General features: G+C 60.1%; 2 protein-coding genes across 2 annotated transcripts in view; one reads left to right on the top strand and one right to left on the bottom strand.

Moving 5' to 3' along the window:
* SND1 (staphylococcal nuclease and tudor domain containing 1) overlaps window positions 1-14,833 on the top strand; it is a 98,065-nt gene extending 83,232 nt beyond the window's left edge. The window contains exons 17-24 of the mRNA XM_070946822.1: window positions 9,379-9,567; window positions 11,688-11,829; window positions 12,082-12,205; window positions 12,607-12,676; window positions 13,378-13,491; window positions 13,914-14,117; window positions 14,206-14,250; window positions 14,538-14,833. Of these exons, the coding sequence (XP_070802923.1) occupies window positions 9,379-9,567; window positions 11,688-11,829; window positions 12,082-12,205; window positions 12,607-12,676; window positions 13,378-13,491; window positions 13,914-14,117; window positions 14,206-14,250; window positions 14,538-14,603 (954 nt within the window). The 3' untranslated portion in view covers window positions 14,604-14,833. The remainder of the gene's footprint in view (window positions 1-9,378; window positions 9,568-11,687; window positions 11,830-12,081; window positions 12,206-12,606; window positions 12,677-13,377; window positions 13,492-13,913; window positions 14,118-14,205; window positions 14,251-14,537) is intronic.
* On the bottom strand, window positions 690-3,403 carry LRRC4 (leucine rich repeat containing 4). The gene is given in 4 exon segments (XM_070947370.1): window positions 690-938; window positions 940-2,846; window positions 2,849-3,185; window positions 3,188-3,403. Coding segments are annotated over 4 exon segments (2,667 nt in total). The 3' UTR covers window positions 690-731.
* Window positions 14,834-18,057: the final 3,224 nt, after the last annotated feature.

The following is an 18,057-nucleotide window of genomic DNA, read 5'->3' as shown; positions in this document are numbered from 1 at the left end:
GAGAGGACGGAGCAATTAATCTTGCTGGTTTAATTTTTTTGCAATTTGATACAAGTATTTAATTCCCTTCTGGTAACTGTCTTTAAAAAACGAAATAAATAAAAATGACCTTTTTATTGCATTTGTAACATTTGGCACAGTACAAACCCTCAGTGCACCTCCCCCCTCCCCTCCCCTCCCCCCCTTTTTCTCTTTTTGAAATAAGATAACTGTAAATATGGAGACGGCTTTTTTCCAAGGCTTTAAGAAAAGAGCGTCTCTATAGAAACGGGTTTGTTTTTACTGCATTCTAAGTAACATCTTCTAAAAAGGACAACTCCCACCCTCCCTCCCTCCCTCCCTCCCTCCCCCCGCTGTTCCTTGGTTTTGAAATTTTCTGCTTTATCTTCTCCGCCACTGTCTCTGGGAGCAAGGCTGCTTATGTTTTTGCTTTAAATAGGTCTGATGCCGAGGGGATCTGTGCCTCTGTCCCTGGAGGGGGGGTGGGGGGGGAATCGGAGTTACGCTTCCTTCTCAACACAGCTAACAAGTTAGAAAATAGGCTTTTCTTTACATTTTAATAGAATCTGCTGCTTCTTTCAGCCCAGGACTTAATATAGAAGCATATACGGGGGGGGGGGGGGGCGGGGGAAACGGGACTGCCCTCCTCCCTCCGGGTATGAAAGTTGGTTTTGTCTGTTGTGCATCCTATTGCATTTATTTAATAATGGGGGAGGGGGCGAGGAAAGGAGTCAGATCTGAGTTTCCTGCACTTTCTCCTTGGGGTGGGTCTGTATTATATACGGTTCGGCAATGGTTGTGACCGTGGGGTGCAGGGAGTTCCCCAAACAGTTTTCTGTCCAGTGGGCCCCCTGGGAGGGTTTGTAAGTGTTGTAGTGGTCATGAATAGCCGGCAGCACAACTGCCCCCTCACCTGACATGCCGGACGTGGTCGAAGGGGGTGGCGATGGTGGTGGTGGCGGTGGCAGGTGCTGCCCCTGCCGAGGCCGGAATGTCTTCGTCCACCTGTATGATTTCCACGGTCCTGGCGGCCCCCACCGTACTCCTCTGCTGGTGACGCTTGCGAAGTTTGTAAAAGGCGACCAGCATGGCCGCCGCCAGGAGGGTCACGGCCACAAAGCAGCCGATGATGATCTTGGTGGTCTTCATCACCTCGTCCAGGCTGGTCTGCATCTTGTCGTTGCCATCCAGGGTGGCGTCCTGCCTGGGCGTCTTGGTCGTCTGGATGAGCACGGTGGTAGTGGTGGTGTAGGCCGGCTGGTAGCCCGTGGAGGCGGTTGGCACCGGCTTGGTGAACTTGGGGAAGAGGTTCTCGGGCGACGTCTCCGTGGTCTCCACCGTGACCGTAGTGAAGAAGCTGTAGTTGGATGTGTTGAGCTCAGCCGTGCTCACGTTGAGGTAGGCCGAGGCATTGGAGTGCCCTGCCACGTTGGTCACCATGCACGTGTACGTCCCCGTGTCCGTGAGGAGGACCTGGGAGAAGTTCAAGGTGCCATCATTGAGGACGGAGATTCGGGGGTGGTTGGAGGCGTGGCTCAGCACCGTCCCGTTGGGCAGCAGCCACCGCACGGAGGACATGGCGGGGGTCCGGCACTTGAGCTCGGCCACCCTCCCTTCGGAGATGTTGAGGTCCCGAGGGGCGTCCAGGATGAAGGGGGCCGAGCACTGGAAGGCCGTCTGGTCCACCTCCACCAAGAACTTTCCCCGCATGTGCGTGGGGGCATGGCAGCGCCCGCAGCAAGAGGAGTTGGTGGGGATGTATTCCCGAAGCCACCAAGATAGCCACAAGATGTCGCAGTCACAATTCCAGGGGTTGTGGTGCAAGTGCAGCTCCACCAGGTACCTCAGAGGCGCAAAGAGGTCGTGGGGCAGAGAGGTGAGGTTGTTGTGGGCCAGGTTGAGCTCCACCAGCGCCGTGAGGTCGTCGAAGGCGTTGCGCTCGATGGCGCCGATCTGGGCGCTCATAATCCACAGCTTCTTGAGCGACTTCAGTCCGTGGAAGGCCCCCGGCTTAATGGCCGGGAAGGTGTTGCCGGACATCTCCAGCTCCTCCAGCCCCACCAGAGGGGAGAGGTTGGGCATCTCCCGGATGGCACACATGCCCAGGTTCAGGTACTTCAGGTTGTAGAGCCCCTCGAAGGCCCCCTCGGAGATGTACTTGAGTTTCTTGAGCTCACCCAGGTCCAGGCGCATGAGGGAGGGGACGCGGTTGAAGGCGTAGGACGAGATGCTTTCGATGGGGTTGTTGCGCAGCCAGAGCTCCCGCAGCTTGGAGAGGTACTCAAAGGCCCCGCTGGGCACCACTGTCAGCCAGTTGTCGAAGAGCTCCAGGGTATTGAGGCTGGCCAGCCCGTTGAAGGCGCCCACCTCGATCTGCCGGATGGCGTTGCGCCCCAGCTGGAGCACCTCCAGGTGGTGCAGGTGGCGGAAGGTGTCCGCCTGGATCACCTTGATGCTGTTCTCCATCAGGTTCAGGTAGCGGGTGCCGGAGGGGATGCCCGGGGGCACCTCGGCCAGCCCCCGCCGCGTGCAGACCACCTTGCTCAGCTGGTTACTGCAGGAGCAGACCGAGGGGCAGCTCTGCGGCCCGGGCCTGGCCGCCACGGCGCACGCCACCAGCCACGCTTGCGCCACGAGGTAGGCTAGGCAGGCGAGCGGGGCGGCGTTCCGGGCGGGCTGCGGAGGAGCCTGCCGCAGGAGCTTCATGGTGCGGCGCCAGCATTCTTCACCATCGCGGGGGACTCGGAGCCGACGGCGGGGCGAGCCGCCCTCCCGCCTTAGCCCGGCTGGACCCGGGAGCCGCCGCCGCCGCCGCCGTTCTCCATCGGGGGGGAGGGACAGGGCGCCGGGGGCGGTGGCGGTGGCGGGTCGCCCGAGGCCCGAGTCAGGCCTCCCGAGGGGCTGGCGGGGCGGCCGGCCGCCGCGGCACTCCGCGCTGGGCGCCCGGGCGAGCGGCGCCGACGCTGTGCGGGCGCGTCCTTGGGCGGCGGGACAAGGGCTGGCGGCGGCGAGAGCGGTGGCGGCGGCGGGGGGGGCGCTGCGGGGGACGCAGCTCCATGGCCGGCGCGGCGGCGGCTCCCTCTCGCCCGCGCCTCGCTCCCTGGCCGGCGGGGCGCAGCGCCTAGGGCGGGGGGGCTCGGGGCGGCGAGCGGGAGTCCCGGGCGAGGCGGCGGGCGGCCCTCCGGGGCCCGGCGGCGGGGAGCTGCGGCACCTGCAACCCGCCGCGCCTGCAGCTTTCAGCGGAGCCCGGCGACTGCTGCGGGAGGCGGAGGCGGGCGAGCGGGGGCGGCGGCAGCGGCGGCAGAGCCCCGGACCATCCTAAGTCGGCGCCGCGATTGGCAGCGGCCCCCCTCGCGGCTCCCGGGACTGGCGCAGGTAGCAGCCGCCTGGGCGGCTCTCGCATCCTTTTGTCCTTCACTCCGCCGCCGCCACCGCCACCGCCACCGCGGCCGCCGCTGCTGCTGCCGTTGCTGCTGCCGCTGCCGTTGCCGCTACTGCTGCTGACGCAGGGGCTTCTCGGCAGGCAGGGCGGCAGCGTCAAGCGGGCGGGCGGGCAGCTTCGCTCGGCGCAGGCAACGCCGCCCCTCGCCGCCTCCCTCCGGGGCTTAGCGGGGAAGGCGGCCAGCCGCGCAGCCCCCCATTGAGCGGAGCGCTGGCGCGAGTAGCGACGCGGCCGGCGGGCCGACTGCAGAGGGGGGAGTTCAGGCCCTTCGGAGAGCCCTGGCCGGACACCCCTTTCTGCCCCTCCCCACCGTCCCACTGCAGCACTGCTGGGCCTGTCTAGGGCAGGGGTGGCGGAGCGGGATTCCGCGCTCCGGAGGCGCTGCCCTCGTCGGTAGCGGCTGCGAGGAGGTCTTGCTGTCCCGGACGGGACAGGAATCGGGGCTCCCTTGGGGACAGAGGCTGCCTGGGCCTTGGGAGGGGGGGGGCTTCTCCCTTGCCCGGAAGGGAGACAGGCCAGGATGGGGGCTGCCGCAGGCTCAGGGGACCGGCCCCCTTGCCTAGTCCGTGGCTGCGTTTTCTCGGATGGGGGGGAGTTGCTGTTGCCCCGTTCCCCCCCCCCCCCCGCAGGAGGCGCGTGGCTGCCAGCGCAAGGCCTGGCTCAGAGGCCTGGACCATTCCGTTGGTCTGTGCCTCTGGCCCAAGTGGGGTTATGGAGGAGTGCCCTCCCTCCGAGCCCCCTTGCAGGTGGGAAGAGTGTGGGGCGCGCTAAGTGGGGCTGCTGAATTTCTGCATTTCAGGGACACCCAGCTGCCTTGAGGCTGTTGGAGAAAGCAAGAGGCAGTTAGGACTAATGGGCAGAATGGTCGTCTGCTGGTGTTTGTGTGCCTGTGCAATACTTCTGTGGCTTCCAGACACCCACTGCTTTGCTTTTTGGCCCCACTGAATGGGCTCCCAAGCATGTGCCAAGAGCTTTTCACTTGGGGCCTGTGATTCGTCCTGGGGCCTGGGGTCTCAATTTAAGGGAGAAAGGAACCCATCATCTCACACTCCAAGCAGTTTCTCTGTTTCCTCAATAGAATTGTGTGGTCATTTATTGGATTTGCACCTCTCTCTTTTCTGCCATAAAATAATAGGGATTTTAAAATTATGAGTAAGTCCGTCAAAGAAAAAAGCTTGAAACAGAAAAGCAACTGTGGATTACACAAGAGAACAGTCACAAAACCTTTAAAAATCAAGATGTTGGATGTTGACAGCTCAGAGCTCAACCCCGTATGATGGAAGGGAAAAGAGGATTGGCTCTCAGGGTATCTGGCTGCTCTAAAACCCGGATCCAGCACTAGAAAAATGCCAATTTCACCCATCGTCTCACCCGTCCAGCCTCTGGGGAATGTCATTTTTCTGGCCTTGCACAAATGGGGGGAGGGGGTTGGAGACCCACAGAACGGGGTCCCTGGGGAGCAGAGCCGGAGTACCAGCAGGTCTTGAGAGCCCTCGGGGTGGGAGGAGATGGCTCAGGGCCCAGAGCAGGCTATGCCATTGTGCAGACTCCCTTCTGCCAGGCACGCCCATCTCCTCCCCGGAGATTCCTGCATCGGCTGGCTGGCCTGGAGGGTTCTGCCAGTGCATCTCCTGCCCGGCAGCCCAGCAAGGCTCAGCCCTTCCTTTGGCTGGCCGGCCGGCCTGGCCTGCTTTTGCTCTTGCCGCCTGAGTGAGCCACGGGGCACCCAAGTGTGGCTAATCCGGGCTGGTTTTTGAAATTCAACCTTGGCTGCTTTCTTCCTTGTGGTGGGAGGGCTGCCGCCTTCCTGCTCAACCTTGGCAGGGATCCTGGGGCTCCTCCTATGGTGGCCGCCCTTCTTGGGGACTGTGCGGTGTCTCTGCTTCCTCTGCTGTTTGGCTGGCACCGCCCAGCGGATGCCACTTTGCCCTTGGCAGGGCCTGAGGCTTGCAAGCCTCAGCTCCCAGGAGGGGCAGCTGAGAAGCCCAGCTGGAGACCTTGCTAGGCCTGGCACCGGGACTCTCTTGCTTTTGCCTGGCCTCTCTACCCACCCCTCTTTCCCTTTAAAGCGAAGGGCTGCAGGGGTCTCGTCTCTGCATCCTGGCACCTCGACCTGCCTGGAGCAGAGCTGGAGGGTGCCAGGTGGGGTCCCATCCGAAGCCTGATGGTGTCAGCGGTTTTAAGTGGTTCTCCTGCAAGGTTTCTTGAGTCAAGATTTTTGCTGAATTCTTTTTCCGCCTCGGGTTCGGATGCTGCTGTCTACTAAGAAGTCACTTTTGCAGAGTGCTTTTTGGAAGGCGGCTGTTCCTCTTTTCTTCTTAAAAGCTGCTGGTGGCAACCACCAGCTAAGCACAGGTGAAAAATGCTGCTAGCATTCAAAGCCCTAATTAAAAATACAATATAAACATCTATAAAATCAGTCAGAAAGGTGAAACCCGTTTAATGCCAGCAAATGTCAAGGCCTGACAACTGTTCAAAGGCACCCCTGGGAGGCTCACTTCTGGGGGGATCCTGTCCAGCTTCAGAGGAATGCTTTCTGGCCACTTGGCCAGGTTGCAGTGGGAAGCTGGGGGCGCTGTCAAGGGCCATAGCTGGTGCTCCCCACTGCGCCTGGAATGCTGCCCTTGCAAAACCTTGGGGTACTTTGTGGTCTCCTGGTGAGCAAAGGAAAACGGGGCCGGTACTCTGGGCCCTGGGGAGGCCCTGGTCAGCCAAGGAGCTGGTTGCCCAGGTGGAGCGGTGGGCAAGAGGCACTGGCCTCTCCAGAGGGAGCTGTGGGCTGAGGCATCAATGCCCCGCAGGCGGGCAAGGGCTGGACGTGGGCGAGGAAGCCGTGACTTCCTCCTCATTGAAAGGCAGCTAAGAAACAACTAAGGTTGGCCTTCGCTTATTAGAAGCTGGCAAACGTAGGGGCCACTGTAGAAATCCCTGCCCAGGGAGGTGCTGTATGTCGGCAGCCCCTTCCCTTGAGAGGGCCCTTCTCCTCCAAGCCCCTCTGAAGAGGGCCCACGAGGAAGACCCCACTTGGGCAGTGCTCCCGCCAGCCCCACAGCCACCAGCTCTGACGGTATCTCCTCGGCTTCCCTGAGCCTGATGGGCATCTTCACGCTTTCCTGATAAGAGCCTCATCTGATGGGCTGGAGCGAGAGACGGCAGAAAGAAGCTGCTGCCTGTTGAGCGGCATCTGTGATGGGTGGCAGAGGAGGCCTCGGTGGGCCAGTCGTGCCAGGGCAGCCACAGAGCCCTCTTCCTGGGCTGGGGAAGGCAGCCTGGAGCCAGCCTCCCCTGGCCACTGGTGGATGGGTGTGGGGTGTCCAGCATGTCTTGCATCCCTGGGGAGGGAGGCCGACCTGCAGTGGTGGCAGAAGGCCATGGGGAGGCCACAGTCAGGCCCTTAGCCAGCTGCCTCCCTCCCTCCTGCAGAAGGCCTGGCCTGGCTCTGGGCTGGATGGAGCCACGAGCAGCTGACGGAGGGAGGGAGGGAGGCTTGGACGTGGCTGCCTGGGGTAAAGCCATGGCAAGGGAGCCTAAAAGAGCTCTAAGCAGTCCTGGGGCCTGGCACGGTCTTGGCAGTGGGGTGTGTGTGTGTGTGTGTGTGTGTGTGTGTGTGTGTGTGTGTCTGCCGCAGCTTTGCTGCTGCTCATCCAGAGGGTGGGTGAGTGGGTGGGTCCCCCCAAGCCACAAACAGAAACAGGCTGGGGGAAGGGAGGAGTCCAGATTGGAGGCCATGGCGTCCTGCTTGCTTCTTCGCTCCCTACGTTCCGTCCTGAAGCGAAAGAAGAGGGCCTAGGCTGGCTCTCGGGGGCATCCCTGGCTGTGACTGAGAAGCAGTGGGACAGCCTGCCCTGAGAGAGGGGCTCTGGGCTGGTGCCCCCTCCCCCGAGTGGATTTTGGAGGTGGGCTAAAATGATCTCTGAGCCCCTTCCAACATGTGCCCCCTATCCTGTCATTCAGATGGGGGCTGGTGTCTTTTGGACCCTCTGGGGCGGTCTTTGGCAGGGAGGGGAGGTTTCGCAGAGAGGAAAAGCTGTTGAGGGTCAGTGACCCTTGGGGTGTCTGTGGTGTTTGCTTTAAATTTCCAGCAGTTTTAGGGATGAGTGCCCTCACCCAATGCCCACTCCATGCAGGAGGGGTACCCCAGTTCCTGGTGCCATCCGTTGCGTTCTGTGCCAACGGAGCCTTCCTGGGCTCTTTAGCCAATGGGTGCTTGAGGCTGGTTGGGGGCTGGCTCCAGAAGCGAAGAGGGCAAGTGCCTGCGTCAAGTCTGGCTGCCTAGCCCAGCTGCTGGCTTTAGGCAGTGGGCCTCTCTCCCCACCCACCAGCTTCTGGTCCCACAAACTCAGCTCGTCTCTGCTTCCCTTTCCTGCCCCATGCACAGAGTCCTCCCTACACACGATCACCTCGCGATATGGCTTGGAACGGGAGGGCTGGTCGCTGAGGGGATTGCAAAGTGGGGAGGGCTTTGATGCTTCTTCCCCCACTGCCCTCCCAGGGGATGCTGGTCCTGAGTCCAGCCCCAAAATGACCACCCAGCCTAGGCGCCCTCACCCCATTCGGCAGAAAGGCAGGATTTGGGTTGGGAGGCTGGAGCCCCGGATGCCCCCACTCACCCAGGACTGAGGGCAAGTGGCTCCATCAGCCACTCCGGGAAGACGGCTGGGTCTTCCCAGCCCCGGGGCCTCCAGGGAAGTCAGGTGGGCATGGAAGGCATCCTGGGGGGGTGAAGGGGCGGTACCCTTTGTCTTCTCTATCACCGGGGCACTGGGTAGGCTGGCCCAAAGGCAGATGGAGCTGCCCTGAGGCCTGAAAATTCAGGGGGTGGAGTAAAGGGGAGGGGTCAGGCCGCCTTGTCCCTCAGAGTTCAGCCTTTTGTCCCCTCTGGCTGCTTGGTCTTAGGGAACCCACTGAACCTCTGGGAGAAGCAAACGGAGGCCCCACAGAGCCTCCAGCCCTCCTCCTGGCTTAATGGCGGCAAGGGTGGGGAAGTTTGCTGGCATCCGGGGAGGAGTGTTCTAGATAGTCTGATCCCTGTCCTCCTCCCTTCCTTACCTCCTTTGGCTGCAGCTGGGCACCTGAGCTGGCACGCCTTCCCCAGAGCTGAGCTGGGCAACAGGAGGAGCAAGCAACTTCCCAGAGAGCCCTGGGCCGCCCTGCCCAAGAGCCCTAGGCTAGCTCCCAAGGCCTTTGGGGGGGTCTCTCCCCAGCCAGGCCTCCCCTTGTCTGCAAACCTCATCAAATTCCTGGATATGTAGACGTCAGCTTTTCAGGAGGGCCGGGTTTTATGGCCCAGTAGCAAGCCAGACGCACCGTTCGCCCACCTCCAAGGTGCCACCCGGTTACCCTCGGGCCGGTGCCCTCTGGCCTGGATTGAGGGTTGCTGCCCTTGGGCTGGGCTGGAGGCCAGCAGCAGCCCCTGCAGGGAGAGGGGAGTCGGCCGAAAACTCTCCTCCGTCCTGCTCAGGTGGCTTTCAGGGCCGCTCTTTTGCAAGGGGGCTTCTGGAGATGTCCCTGGAGATGCAGACCCCAGGCCCAAAAGCAGCCGTTCAGGAAATGGGGGGGGGCAGGTTCCATGCAGCAGGGTTGCCCTGGGAGAGGCTGCTGCAGAGGTGGGCTCAGCCGGACAGTTAGAGGGCGGCCCCTCTGCAGCCACCTCCGAGTGCCCTGCCCCGCTGACCTTGCTCACTGCTCGCCATCCATCTTGGCGCTCTGAGCAAAGTCACCGACTGCTGGCGTCTGGCCCAAGACTGGGGTGGGGCAGCTATTTCCTCACGTGGAGACTGCCTGCAGCAAGCCTGGACTTGGGGGCTGGTGGGGGCTTGGAACCCTCCCCACCCGAAGGAGGGCGTCTCTGAGGGGCCAATGGTGTGGCTGGGTGGGGCAGTGCCCTTGTTGAGTCTGCCTTCCCACAACTGCCAGTCGCTTTGTCCTCTCTGCAGGTGGACGTGGAAGTGGAGAGCATGGACAAAGCTGGGAACTTCATTGGGTGGCTGCACATCGAGGGGCTCAACCTCTCGGTGGCGTTGGTGGAGCAGGCCCTCTCCAAAGTGCACTTCACAGCCGAGCGAAGCAACTACTACAAGCCCCTGACGGTGGCCGAGGCCTCTGCCAAGCAGAAGAAGGAGAAGGTACCAGCCGGGCACCGGGGGGGGGGGGGGGGGCTCCCAGCCCTGGGTGCTGCTCCTGAGTTGGGGTTGCTGGACAGAGCTCGCTCTCAGGGGTCCCCCTTCCAAGCTCTGCTACCTGAAAGGGGTGGCGGTTCTAGCCTCACCCACTGCTGGCCAGAAGCACGGTGGGGCAGCCGCCGCCTTCGCCATCCTGCACCCAGCGGGTCTTAGGGACTGGATCCTTTGCCCACTTGGGCAGCCTGCCGGGGAGCCCACCAGGAAGGGCCCAAGCAGCAGCCTTACCAACGGGGAGGGATGTCCGCCTTCCCTTGGGCCTTCCATTTTGGCCATGGAGAGGAGGCTGCCAGCTTATCCGAATCCTCCTTGCAAGCATCTTTTCAGTTTCTTCCTCTCCCCCACCGCCCCACGTAGGGCTCGTCTTCCTGGCTTCTGGTCTGCACTCTCTGCCACCCCCCCCACCCCACCCCTGGGTGCAGGGTCCATTCATCTATTCATTCATTCATTCATTCATTCATTCATTCAATTAATTAATTAATTAATTAATTAATTAATATGCTGCCCCTCTCTGGAGACTCAGGGCGGCCATCTGAACACTCCCTCCTGCCTGCCCCCTGCTCCACCTCCTGCTGCTGTGGCTGCCCCTGGCAGGTGCCTCTCTTGCCCCTCTGTGCCACCTGCTCCACCCACTGGCCCAAAGGAGGATGGACGGGTGCAGGAAATGACAATTTGAAGGTTGCATCTCCCCACCCAACCGCACCCCCGACACTAGCCCTGACACACGGGCAAGTGTCAGGGCAGGAGGAGGAGTCTTGAATGCGGGGGGGGGGGGGAGAGAAGGAGCCTCCAGGAAAGATGGCAGTGACACGAGATGGAGAGTCTGTTTGCCGCTTTATGGGACTTGCCTGCTGCCAGCAAATTAGGCAGCTTATGGCATTAAGAGAATCAAACAGGACACGTCAGTATTAAAAGCAATCGAATCATAAAATCCATAACTTCATTTCTATTTGAATATAAAGAATGGCTGAAATTAAAAAAGCAATCAGTGGGGCACCTCCGTGTTCACCCCAAAAGGCCTTCGGGAAGAGCTGTGTTTGGGGCCATCTTCGTCCCAGGGGGACACATGTCCCAGCGGGGAGGGGCTGCTGAAAGACCCCCTAATAGGCCCCAATAAAGGGGGCCCCTCTGCAGGTGGGGGACCAGGCAGGGCGGGCGGGAGCTGCAGAGGAGCAGCCCAGAGCTCAGAACGGACCTCGGAGACCCCCGGGTTAAGAGCAGCTGTTCCGAGGCTGGGGCTGAGGATGATGGGAAGGGTTCTCCCTGATGCTGAGGAGGGAGATTGGGCTGGTGGCGATCAGAGGTTCCATCCTGAGAAGCAGCAACGGCTGGGCAGATGAGAACGGGTGCCTTTTGGCTGGCTGGGCAGCCCATCTTAAGTGGGGCGCCTGGGGCTGGGGCTGGGGCTGGGGGGGAATCAGGGAGATTCCTTCTCCTGGGGAAAATCCTTCCCTCTCATTTTCTTGCTGGCATGAAAGGTTCATAATCCCCCCCCCCGCCACAGCACCCCACTTAAGATGGGCTGCCCAGCCAGCCAAAAGGTGCCTACAGGTCATCCCTCTGATGCCCCCAATGATGATCCAACATTCAGCTTCTGAGTATTATGGGCTGCTTGGTGGAAGTCGGTGTGAGTTGATGGAGGAGCGGGTGGCAGCCGTGGTCAGGAGGGTTCGCCTGTGTGCCAGCTGTGCCTCTTCCTGGACTGGGGCGGGAGGCTCTTCAGACAGTCCTTGTGTCCTCTCTGTCCAAATCCTGCCCTGGAAGAGCACCAGGAAGCTGCAGTGGCTGCCGAGGGCAGTGATGGGTGCGGAGCAGGTGGTCAAGTGAATGGGGGGCCTCAGGTGGGGGGCCGGATGGCTCCCATTGGCCACCAAGAGTTGAATCATTGGTGATGGGCAACCAATGGAATAAATAATCAGCGTTCAGACGGTGAGGGTTCATGGGGGCCTCGGCTGTGCTGCCCCCCACCTGGCAGACTCGGCTCTGTAGCCTGGGCTAGCATGGAGGGTGGGCTTGCGCTCCCCCAGAGCGGGCTGCTGAATCCCAGCCTCATCTCTCTTCCCCAGGTGTGGTCACAGTATGAGGAGCCCCCCGTGGAAGACGTGGTGCCCACAGCTGAGGAGAAGGAGCGCACGGCCAACTACAAGCCCGTCTTTGTGACCGAGGTCACCGACGATCTCCACTTCTACGTGCAGGATGTGGAGACGGGTGAGGGGCAGCTGGGGGGGGCTGTTTAGGGGGACGGAGACAGCTGGAGGCTCTGGGTGGGGAAGAGGGTCTCGGGGAGGGGTAGGGAGGGGAAGCCAGGGCACAAGCGGTCAGTGGGGGTCTGGATCAGGTGAGGCTCAGTGGTCTCCCCAGAAGCAGAGCTGGGCACAGTGTCCAGGCAATGATCAGGCTAGCATGGGGAGGGAGGTGGCTGGCCGGCCTGACTCACGCTTCCTCCCTCCCCCTCGGCAGGTACCCAGCTGGAGAAATTGATGGAGAGCATGCGGGGCGAGATTGCTGCCTGCCCCCCCGTGGAGGGGGCCTACACCCCCCGTCGTGGGGACTTCTGCATTGCCAAATTTGTGGATGGAGAATGGTATGCCTAGGTCACCCAGAGACCCTTTTCTCCAGCCAGAGCAAGAAGCAATCCTTCTCGGCCAGGCTGACTGGCACTAGGCACCCCCTTCCACATTGGAAGCCTTGGACCCGCTGCAGGACCCGTGCCCTCCGGGCAGACCTGTCCCCGCCCGTCTTCCAGCCAGCTGCAAGGAGGAGGGAGGGGGCGGGCTTGGGTTTTTCGAGGGTGGACCTATGTATGGGCAGAAAGAGAAGCCAGTCCCTGGGGCCAGGGGGCTGCTGGGAGAGGGGCTGGGAAGGAAGGACGGGAGGGCCACGGGCAAGGGAAGCAGAGGTTGGCCTGGCAGGAGAGGTCCAGCTGGGGTCAGAGGCCCTTCCTTGCTCATGCCCAGCTGGGACTTCTTCCTCCCCATCCCCCAGGTACCGGGCGCGGGTGGAGAAGGTGGAATCCTTGGCCAAAGTGCACGTCTTCTACATCGACTACGGCAATGTGAGTTGGGAGGGTCTTGGGGGAGGCGCAGGGTATTCCCCCCACCCCCGATAATGGGCAGGAAGCGGCTGCAGCGGCTCCAAGCACCAGAAGCAGCTGCCCAGGACAGAGGAGGCTCAGGGGGAGGGGAGTTGATGGGGCAGAAGCAAACTGAGCAGCTCCTGTGGGAGGCAGCCGAGGCTTCTGCAGCCAGGGTGTCCACTCCCCACAGATTCCCCCCCCCCACAGCTAAGCCAGGGCAGAGAAGGGGCCCCGTGGGCTGAGGGGGACCCAGGCAAGGTGGGGCAGTGGAAGCCTCTTTGGCCCAGAAGGGCCCCGGTTGGGAGGAAGGGGAGGCAGGGCCCTGGGAGGCTTGTCACCCTCGATCCCAGGTGGGCTGAGCCAAAGGGGCAGAGGGGCCTGGGCTGGTGGTGACCGAGGGGGCCTGCTAGCTTTCTGTGGCAGATGGAGACAGGCCTGGGAAAGACGACGGAGGGTGTCTGGGAGCCCCTCATTTGGCTTAGGTGTGCCCCACCTGACTGGTTGGTTTTGATCCTTGGAAAGAACCCGGGGCTCCTCACAGCCCCCCTCCCCTGTGGTTCAGCCTCTGCCTGCCAAGATTCAGGTGCTGCCATCTTGGCTGCTTGGAACAGCTGTGGCCATAGTCGGGGGTCAGTGGGCCGCTGCAGCCACTAACCGCCTGCTTTCTTCTCCCACCGCAGAAGGAGACCCTTCCTTCCACCCGCCTGGCCGCCCTGCCCCAGGCCTTTGGCACCCGGGTCCTGCCTGCCCAGGCCACTGAATACAAGTTTGCCTTCATCCAGGTGCCTCAGGATGTAAGTCCAGGGCAGGTTTACAGGGAAGGAAGGGGGAGGGGTCCTGTAGCCCTCCAGGGATGGCAGCTGAGCAGCAGGGAAAAAGGGGGGGCTTGGTAGTGGGCAGCTGAACCCTCTTTGAATCGTTTTAATTTGATTTATGCTTTTCATTGCTTTTGCATTTATGGTTGGAATGCTGTTACTTTGTGGTGCTGCATTCTGACATTAGTGTCCTGAGGATGGGGGCGTATCATTTGGGGCTCTGACAGCTCACTGGAAGCCAGCCTGCCCGTGGGGAGAGCCTCTTAAGTCCATAGAGGAGGCTCCCTCCGGCAGCGCCCGTTCCCCCTTCGGCAGGCATGCTTTGCGGTTCCATCAAAGCAAGGCTGCTCTGGCCTGGCGCTCCCCATCCCCTCTTGACCGGCAGCGTCCATCCCTTGCAGGAGGAGGCCCGGGCAGACGTGGTGGACAGTGCTGTGCGGGACATCCAGAACATGCAGTGCCTGCTGAATGTAGAGTACGTGGGGCCCAGCTGCACCCACGTCACGCTGCAGTTTGCTGACTCCAAGGCCGATGTGGGGCTGGGGCTGGTCAAGACAGGGCTGGTCATGGTGGAGCCCCGGAAGGAGAAGCAGTTCCAGAAAGTGGTGAGCCCTGTGGAAGAGCGGGGGAGGGACCTGGGTGGAGGGAGGGGCTCTGGGGCCAGGGGGCTCTGACACCGCCTCTCTCTTGTAGATCACCGAATACATGAATGCGCAGGAGGCTGCCAAGAGTGCCCGAGTAAGTGAGCCGGCTGTCTTCTCCCCCACAGGAGGAGAGGGGGAAGCAAGACCTGACCTAGAACCCCCCTCCTCACCTGAGTGCGTAGGGGCTTTCTCCAGTGGTGAAATCCACTTACCTTTGCTACGGGTTTGGGAAGCGCCTTTTCTGCACATGCACAGAACCTTCTTAAAAACGGGATGTAATGACGTCCCGGCGGGTGGGCAGAGCCTCCCGCCGCTGGTGCTACCGGTTTGGTGAGCCGGATAGAACCGGGGGGCTCATTCCACTGGCTTGTCTCCTTGCAGCTGAACCTGTGGCGTTACGGAGACTTCCGCGCTGACGATGCAGATGAATTTGGCTACAGTCGCTGAGACTCTCCACCTCCTCCCTCCTCCCCCCCACCACAGCCTCTGCCCGCAGCTGGAGCCTGATGCCTGCAGGGGCGTGGGGAGGCGCTCAGACCTCCAGGGAGCAGGCCCTGCAAAGCAGGGGAGGAGGAGCGCTCCCCAAAACCCCTCCCGAAGCTGCACCTGGCCTCTTGATGAGCAAGCAGGAGAAGTGATTTAAGTCGAGCTTTGGAAGCAAATAAAAGTAGTGAGAAGCTGGGCCAGGCGGTGTCTTTTTGGCTTGGGGGGTGGGGGCACTGGTCTTTAGCTTCCCTACGCACGCAGACACACAGCTCGATTGGAGTTGCACAAGGTGGGGTTGGCCAGTCGGGCTAGAGGCAGGGGTGGGTTCTAAAATTTTTTACTACCGGTTCTGTGGGTGTGGCTTATTTTGTGGGCATGGCTTGGTGGAGGGGGGGGGTAATGTGACGGTGGGCGTGGCCAACTTTTTTTTTTCTTTTGAAAGCATTTTTTCTACAACCTTAAGAGGTTACAGAAAAAAATGCTTTCAGAAGCCTCTGACGATCCCAGCTGAGCCACGCGATCATCAGAGGCTTTTTTTTTTTTACTTTTAAAAGCATTTTTTCGGCCGAAGAGGTTGTAGAAAAAATGCTTTTAAAAGTAAAAAAACCCAAAAAGCTCCTGATGAGGTGGGCGGGGTAAGCGAATGGTGACCGGGCTGGGGACCGGTTCGGGGGCGTGGCCAGCCAATGTTATTTCCGGTTCTCCGAACTACTACAAATTTTTACTACTGGTTCTTGCGAACCGGGAGCAACCCATCACTGGCTAGAGGTCCCTTTGCACCTGTTGGGGGGTGGCCCTGCTAGTTAGATTATTTCTATTTTAAAATTTTATTTACATTTTACATTTCTGAACCACCCATCTCCCCCAAAGAGGGAGAAAGTTCATTTGACCAAGGGTTTTGTGTGACGTGCAACTTTTGCTTCCCCCGCCCTCCCCGAAGATTGAGGCTGGTTCAATAGAAACCCTTTGGCCTAGGGGCACCTTCCTCTTTTTTTTTTTTTTTTTAATTAAAAAGTTTTACAGAAGGTTTACATATTTATTCCCCCCCTTCCCTACCACCCCCACCCCCTCCCCTCCCTTACCCCCACCCCTTCCCATCCGCCCACCTCCCCCCCCCTTCCCAGAACAAATTACAGGGTATAACATTCAACAAACCTAATCCATCCTAATGAAGCGCGGGAGTGCCGGGTCTTGAAGGAGGAAAGGGGGCCCGGTTGCTCTGAGGCTCTTTGATCTAGAGATGCTGCTCCCCAAAACTATTTGAAGGAACAATAGGGGAATCCAGGAACTTTTGTGTTCAACAAGCTAAGGAAGATCTGGGCAGCCCCGTTTCTCATGAGAAACCGACCCCACATGAAGGGGGGAAGAAGCCACTTCCTTTTGCATAGGTGGATCGGTTCCCATCCACTCCTTGCTGGGTGGAGGCCGACCGGTGCCCCTTCGTCCCTGGGCGGGCAACTGATTCGCAGACAGGCTGATGCTGCCTCCATCCCAGTGCCATGTCTCGGGCATTGGCAGAGCTGATTAGAAGCGATCCCAGCGAATGAACAGGTGGGGCCCTGGTACAGCAGGGGCCACAGAGACAGGCAGAGGGAGCGTTTACCTCATTCATTCCGCAGACCTGGGGTGCACAATCTTGGCACAAGTTGTAGGTGGCAATTGTCGCAAGGTCACCTCCCCGGGCTGGCATTTAGGGTGAGGGGGGACATTTCTCTGCTCAGCCAGACCCCAACATGACACAAAATGGCACTCCAGGATTTCAAGTCACGTTGCGATTGGCTTTCCTCTCACCCTCATCTCTGGGGAAAGGGTCACACAGCTGCAAGAGGCTGGCATTTTGCCATGAATACCGGCATCAGAGTCTCCACAGGGTTTCTGGGTCCCAGTAGTGCGGAGGTTGTCCTGGCCACCCTGTGACTGGAGTGAAGCCTCCGTCCACTGCGGGCAGAGAGGAAGGCCTTCCACCACAAGTGGACTCAAACCTCTGCAAGCCTCAGTGGTGCCAAAGCACTGGAATGGCGCTCAGCCCCCCTCCCCACCCCCGGGAAGATAAGGAATCCCCCTCTCTACCCCAAGGTTCAACCATTCGGCTGCTGTTCCTCAGCACCTTGGCTTTGAAGGAGCAGCCGACCGTCTGTCCTGCATTCTTTCTCCCCACCCGACCACTCCTGGAACCCTGAGGGGCTCTGGCCAGGAGCATTTCTTCAGTGGTTGGCATGTGTGCCTCACGGTCACGTGGGAAGAGTGGTCAGGCTGCACCTGCCATGGCATAAAAGGCGAGGGGAGAGAAAACTAGGGGGGCGTGGTTGAAGTGGGGTGATCCTCTGGCCACCAACACATCCAAGGCACTCTTCTAGGAGATTGGCTCAACTAGGCACCGGGAGTTCCAGTCCCATCAGCTGGTGAGGAGAAGGTTGAGGCACAGCTGGGCAGAGTTTTGACCACAAAAGCTGCCAATGATGCAATTCAAGAATTGGCTTGAATTGTGGTTGGTGCAAGAGGGAGGGAAGGAATCCAACCTCTTCTGTGGAAAGGATTAATTTCCAAATTGACTTGCAGTGCTGGGTTTGGAAGAGGAGGAATTACTCACCCGAAAAGGACTTAAAATGGAGGAAGCCAGAGGCACTTCAGCCCAGGACATAGGACATCTGGCCTTTCAAAGTGTGTGTGTGTGTGTGTGTGTGTGTCCCATGCGGTGGGGGGGGAGAGGAGGAGGAGGAGGAGGACTTCAGGCAAAGGGAAGGCAGCCTGGCTGTTGTCCATGGTGCTGATCCAGCAGAACGAGGCGCTGCTTCCTATTGCTTGGGGGGGGGGGGAGCTGTGGCAGAGCAGGCCCCACAGGATGGAGCAGGGGAGGAAGGGGGCTCCAAGATCCAGAGCTGGCCTTTGTGCTGGGTTGTGCAGGCCAGCCTCTCTCCGCCACAGACACTGGTGCCTTGTGTGACTTTACAGGACTGATGCACACGCACGTGCCACTCAGAGAGAGGGAGCTCCATGGAGACCTCCTGGGCACCCCTTCCAAGGGTTTGCAAATACTATTCCAATTACAATGATTTGATTGTACTAATTATTGAAACATGTCAGCCACTGCGGTGTCCTGAAATTAATTATGTTCAGAATAAATGAAACCCAGAGGTTGATCAGGAACAAGCAGCCTGCCAGCGCCCACGGCCTCCTGATTTACCTAGCCCCCCCCCAAGAGAATGGTTGTGATGGCCACTTGGGAAAAACCCTTCCCTGCAGAATGACCTGGAGGGGGGCCTGCCAGCTCTGCATGGAAACAGCTGCCTCCAACCTCCCCCTGCCACCTAGGTTTATGTGGTTTTTCCAAATCCCCTCTGAGACCCCGCCACCTTCTTCCGTGGGGAGGGCCTGTACAGATTCTGTCTTGTTCTGAGGGAAGGCCTGGAGCTAA

This window comes from Pituophis catenifer, unplaced genomic scaffold (genome assembly GCF_029215685.1).
Source record: "Pituophis catenifer annectens isolate HBS135680 unplaced genomic scaffold, rPitCat1.0.hap2 SCAF_7, whole genome shotgun sequence".
NCBI lineage: Eukaryota > Metazoa > Chordata > Lepidosauria > Squamata > Colubridae > Pituophis > Pituophis catenifer.
This window is presented reverse-complemented; position numbering and strand designations above follow the sequence as displayed.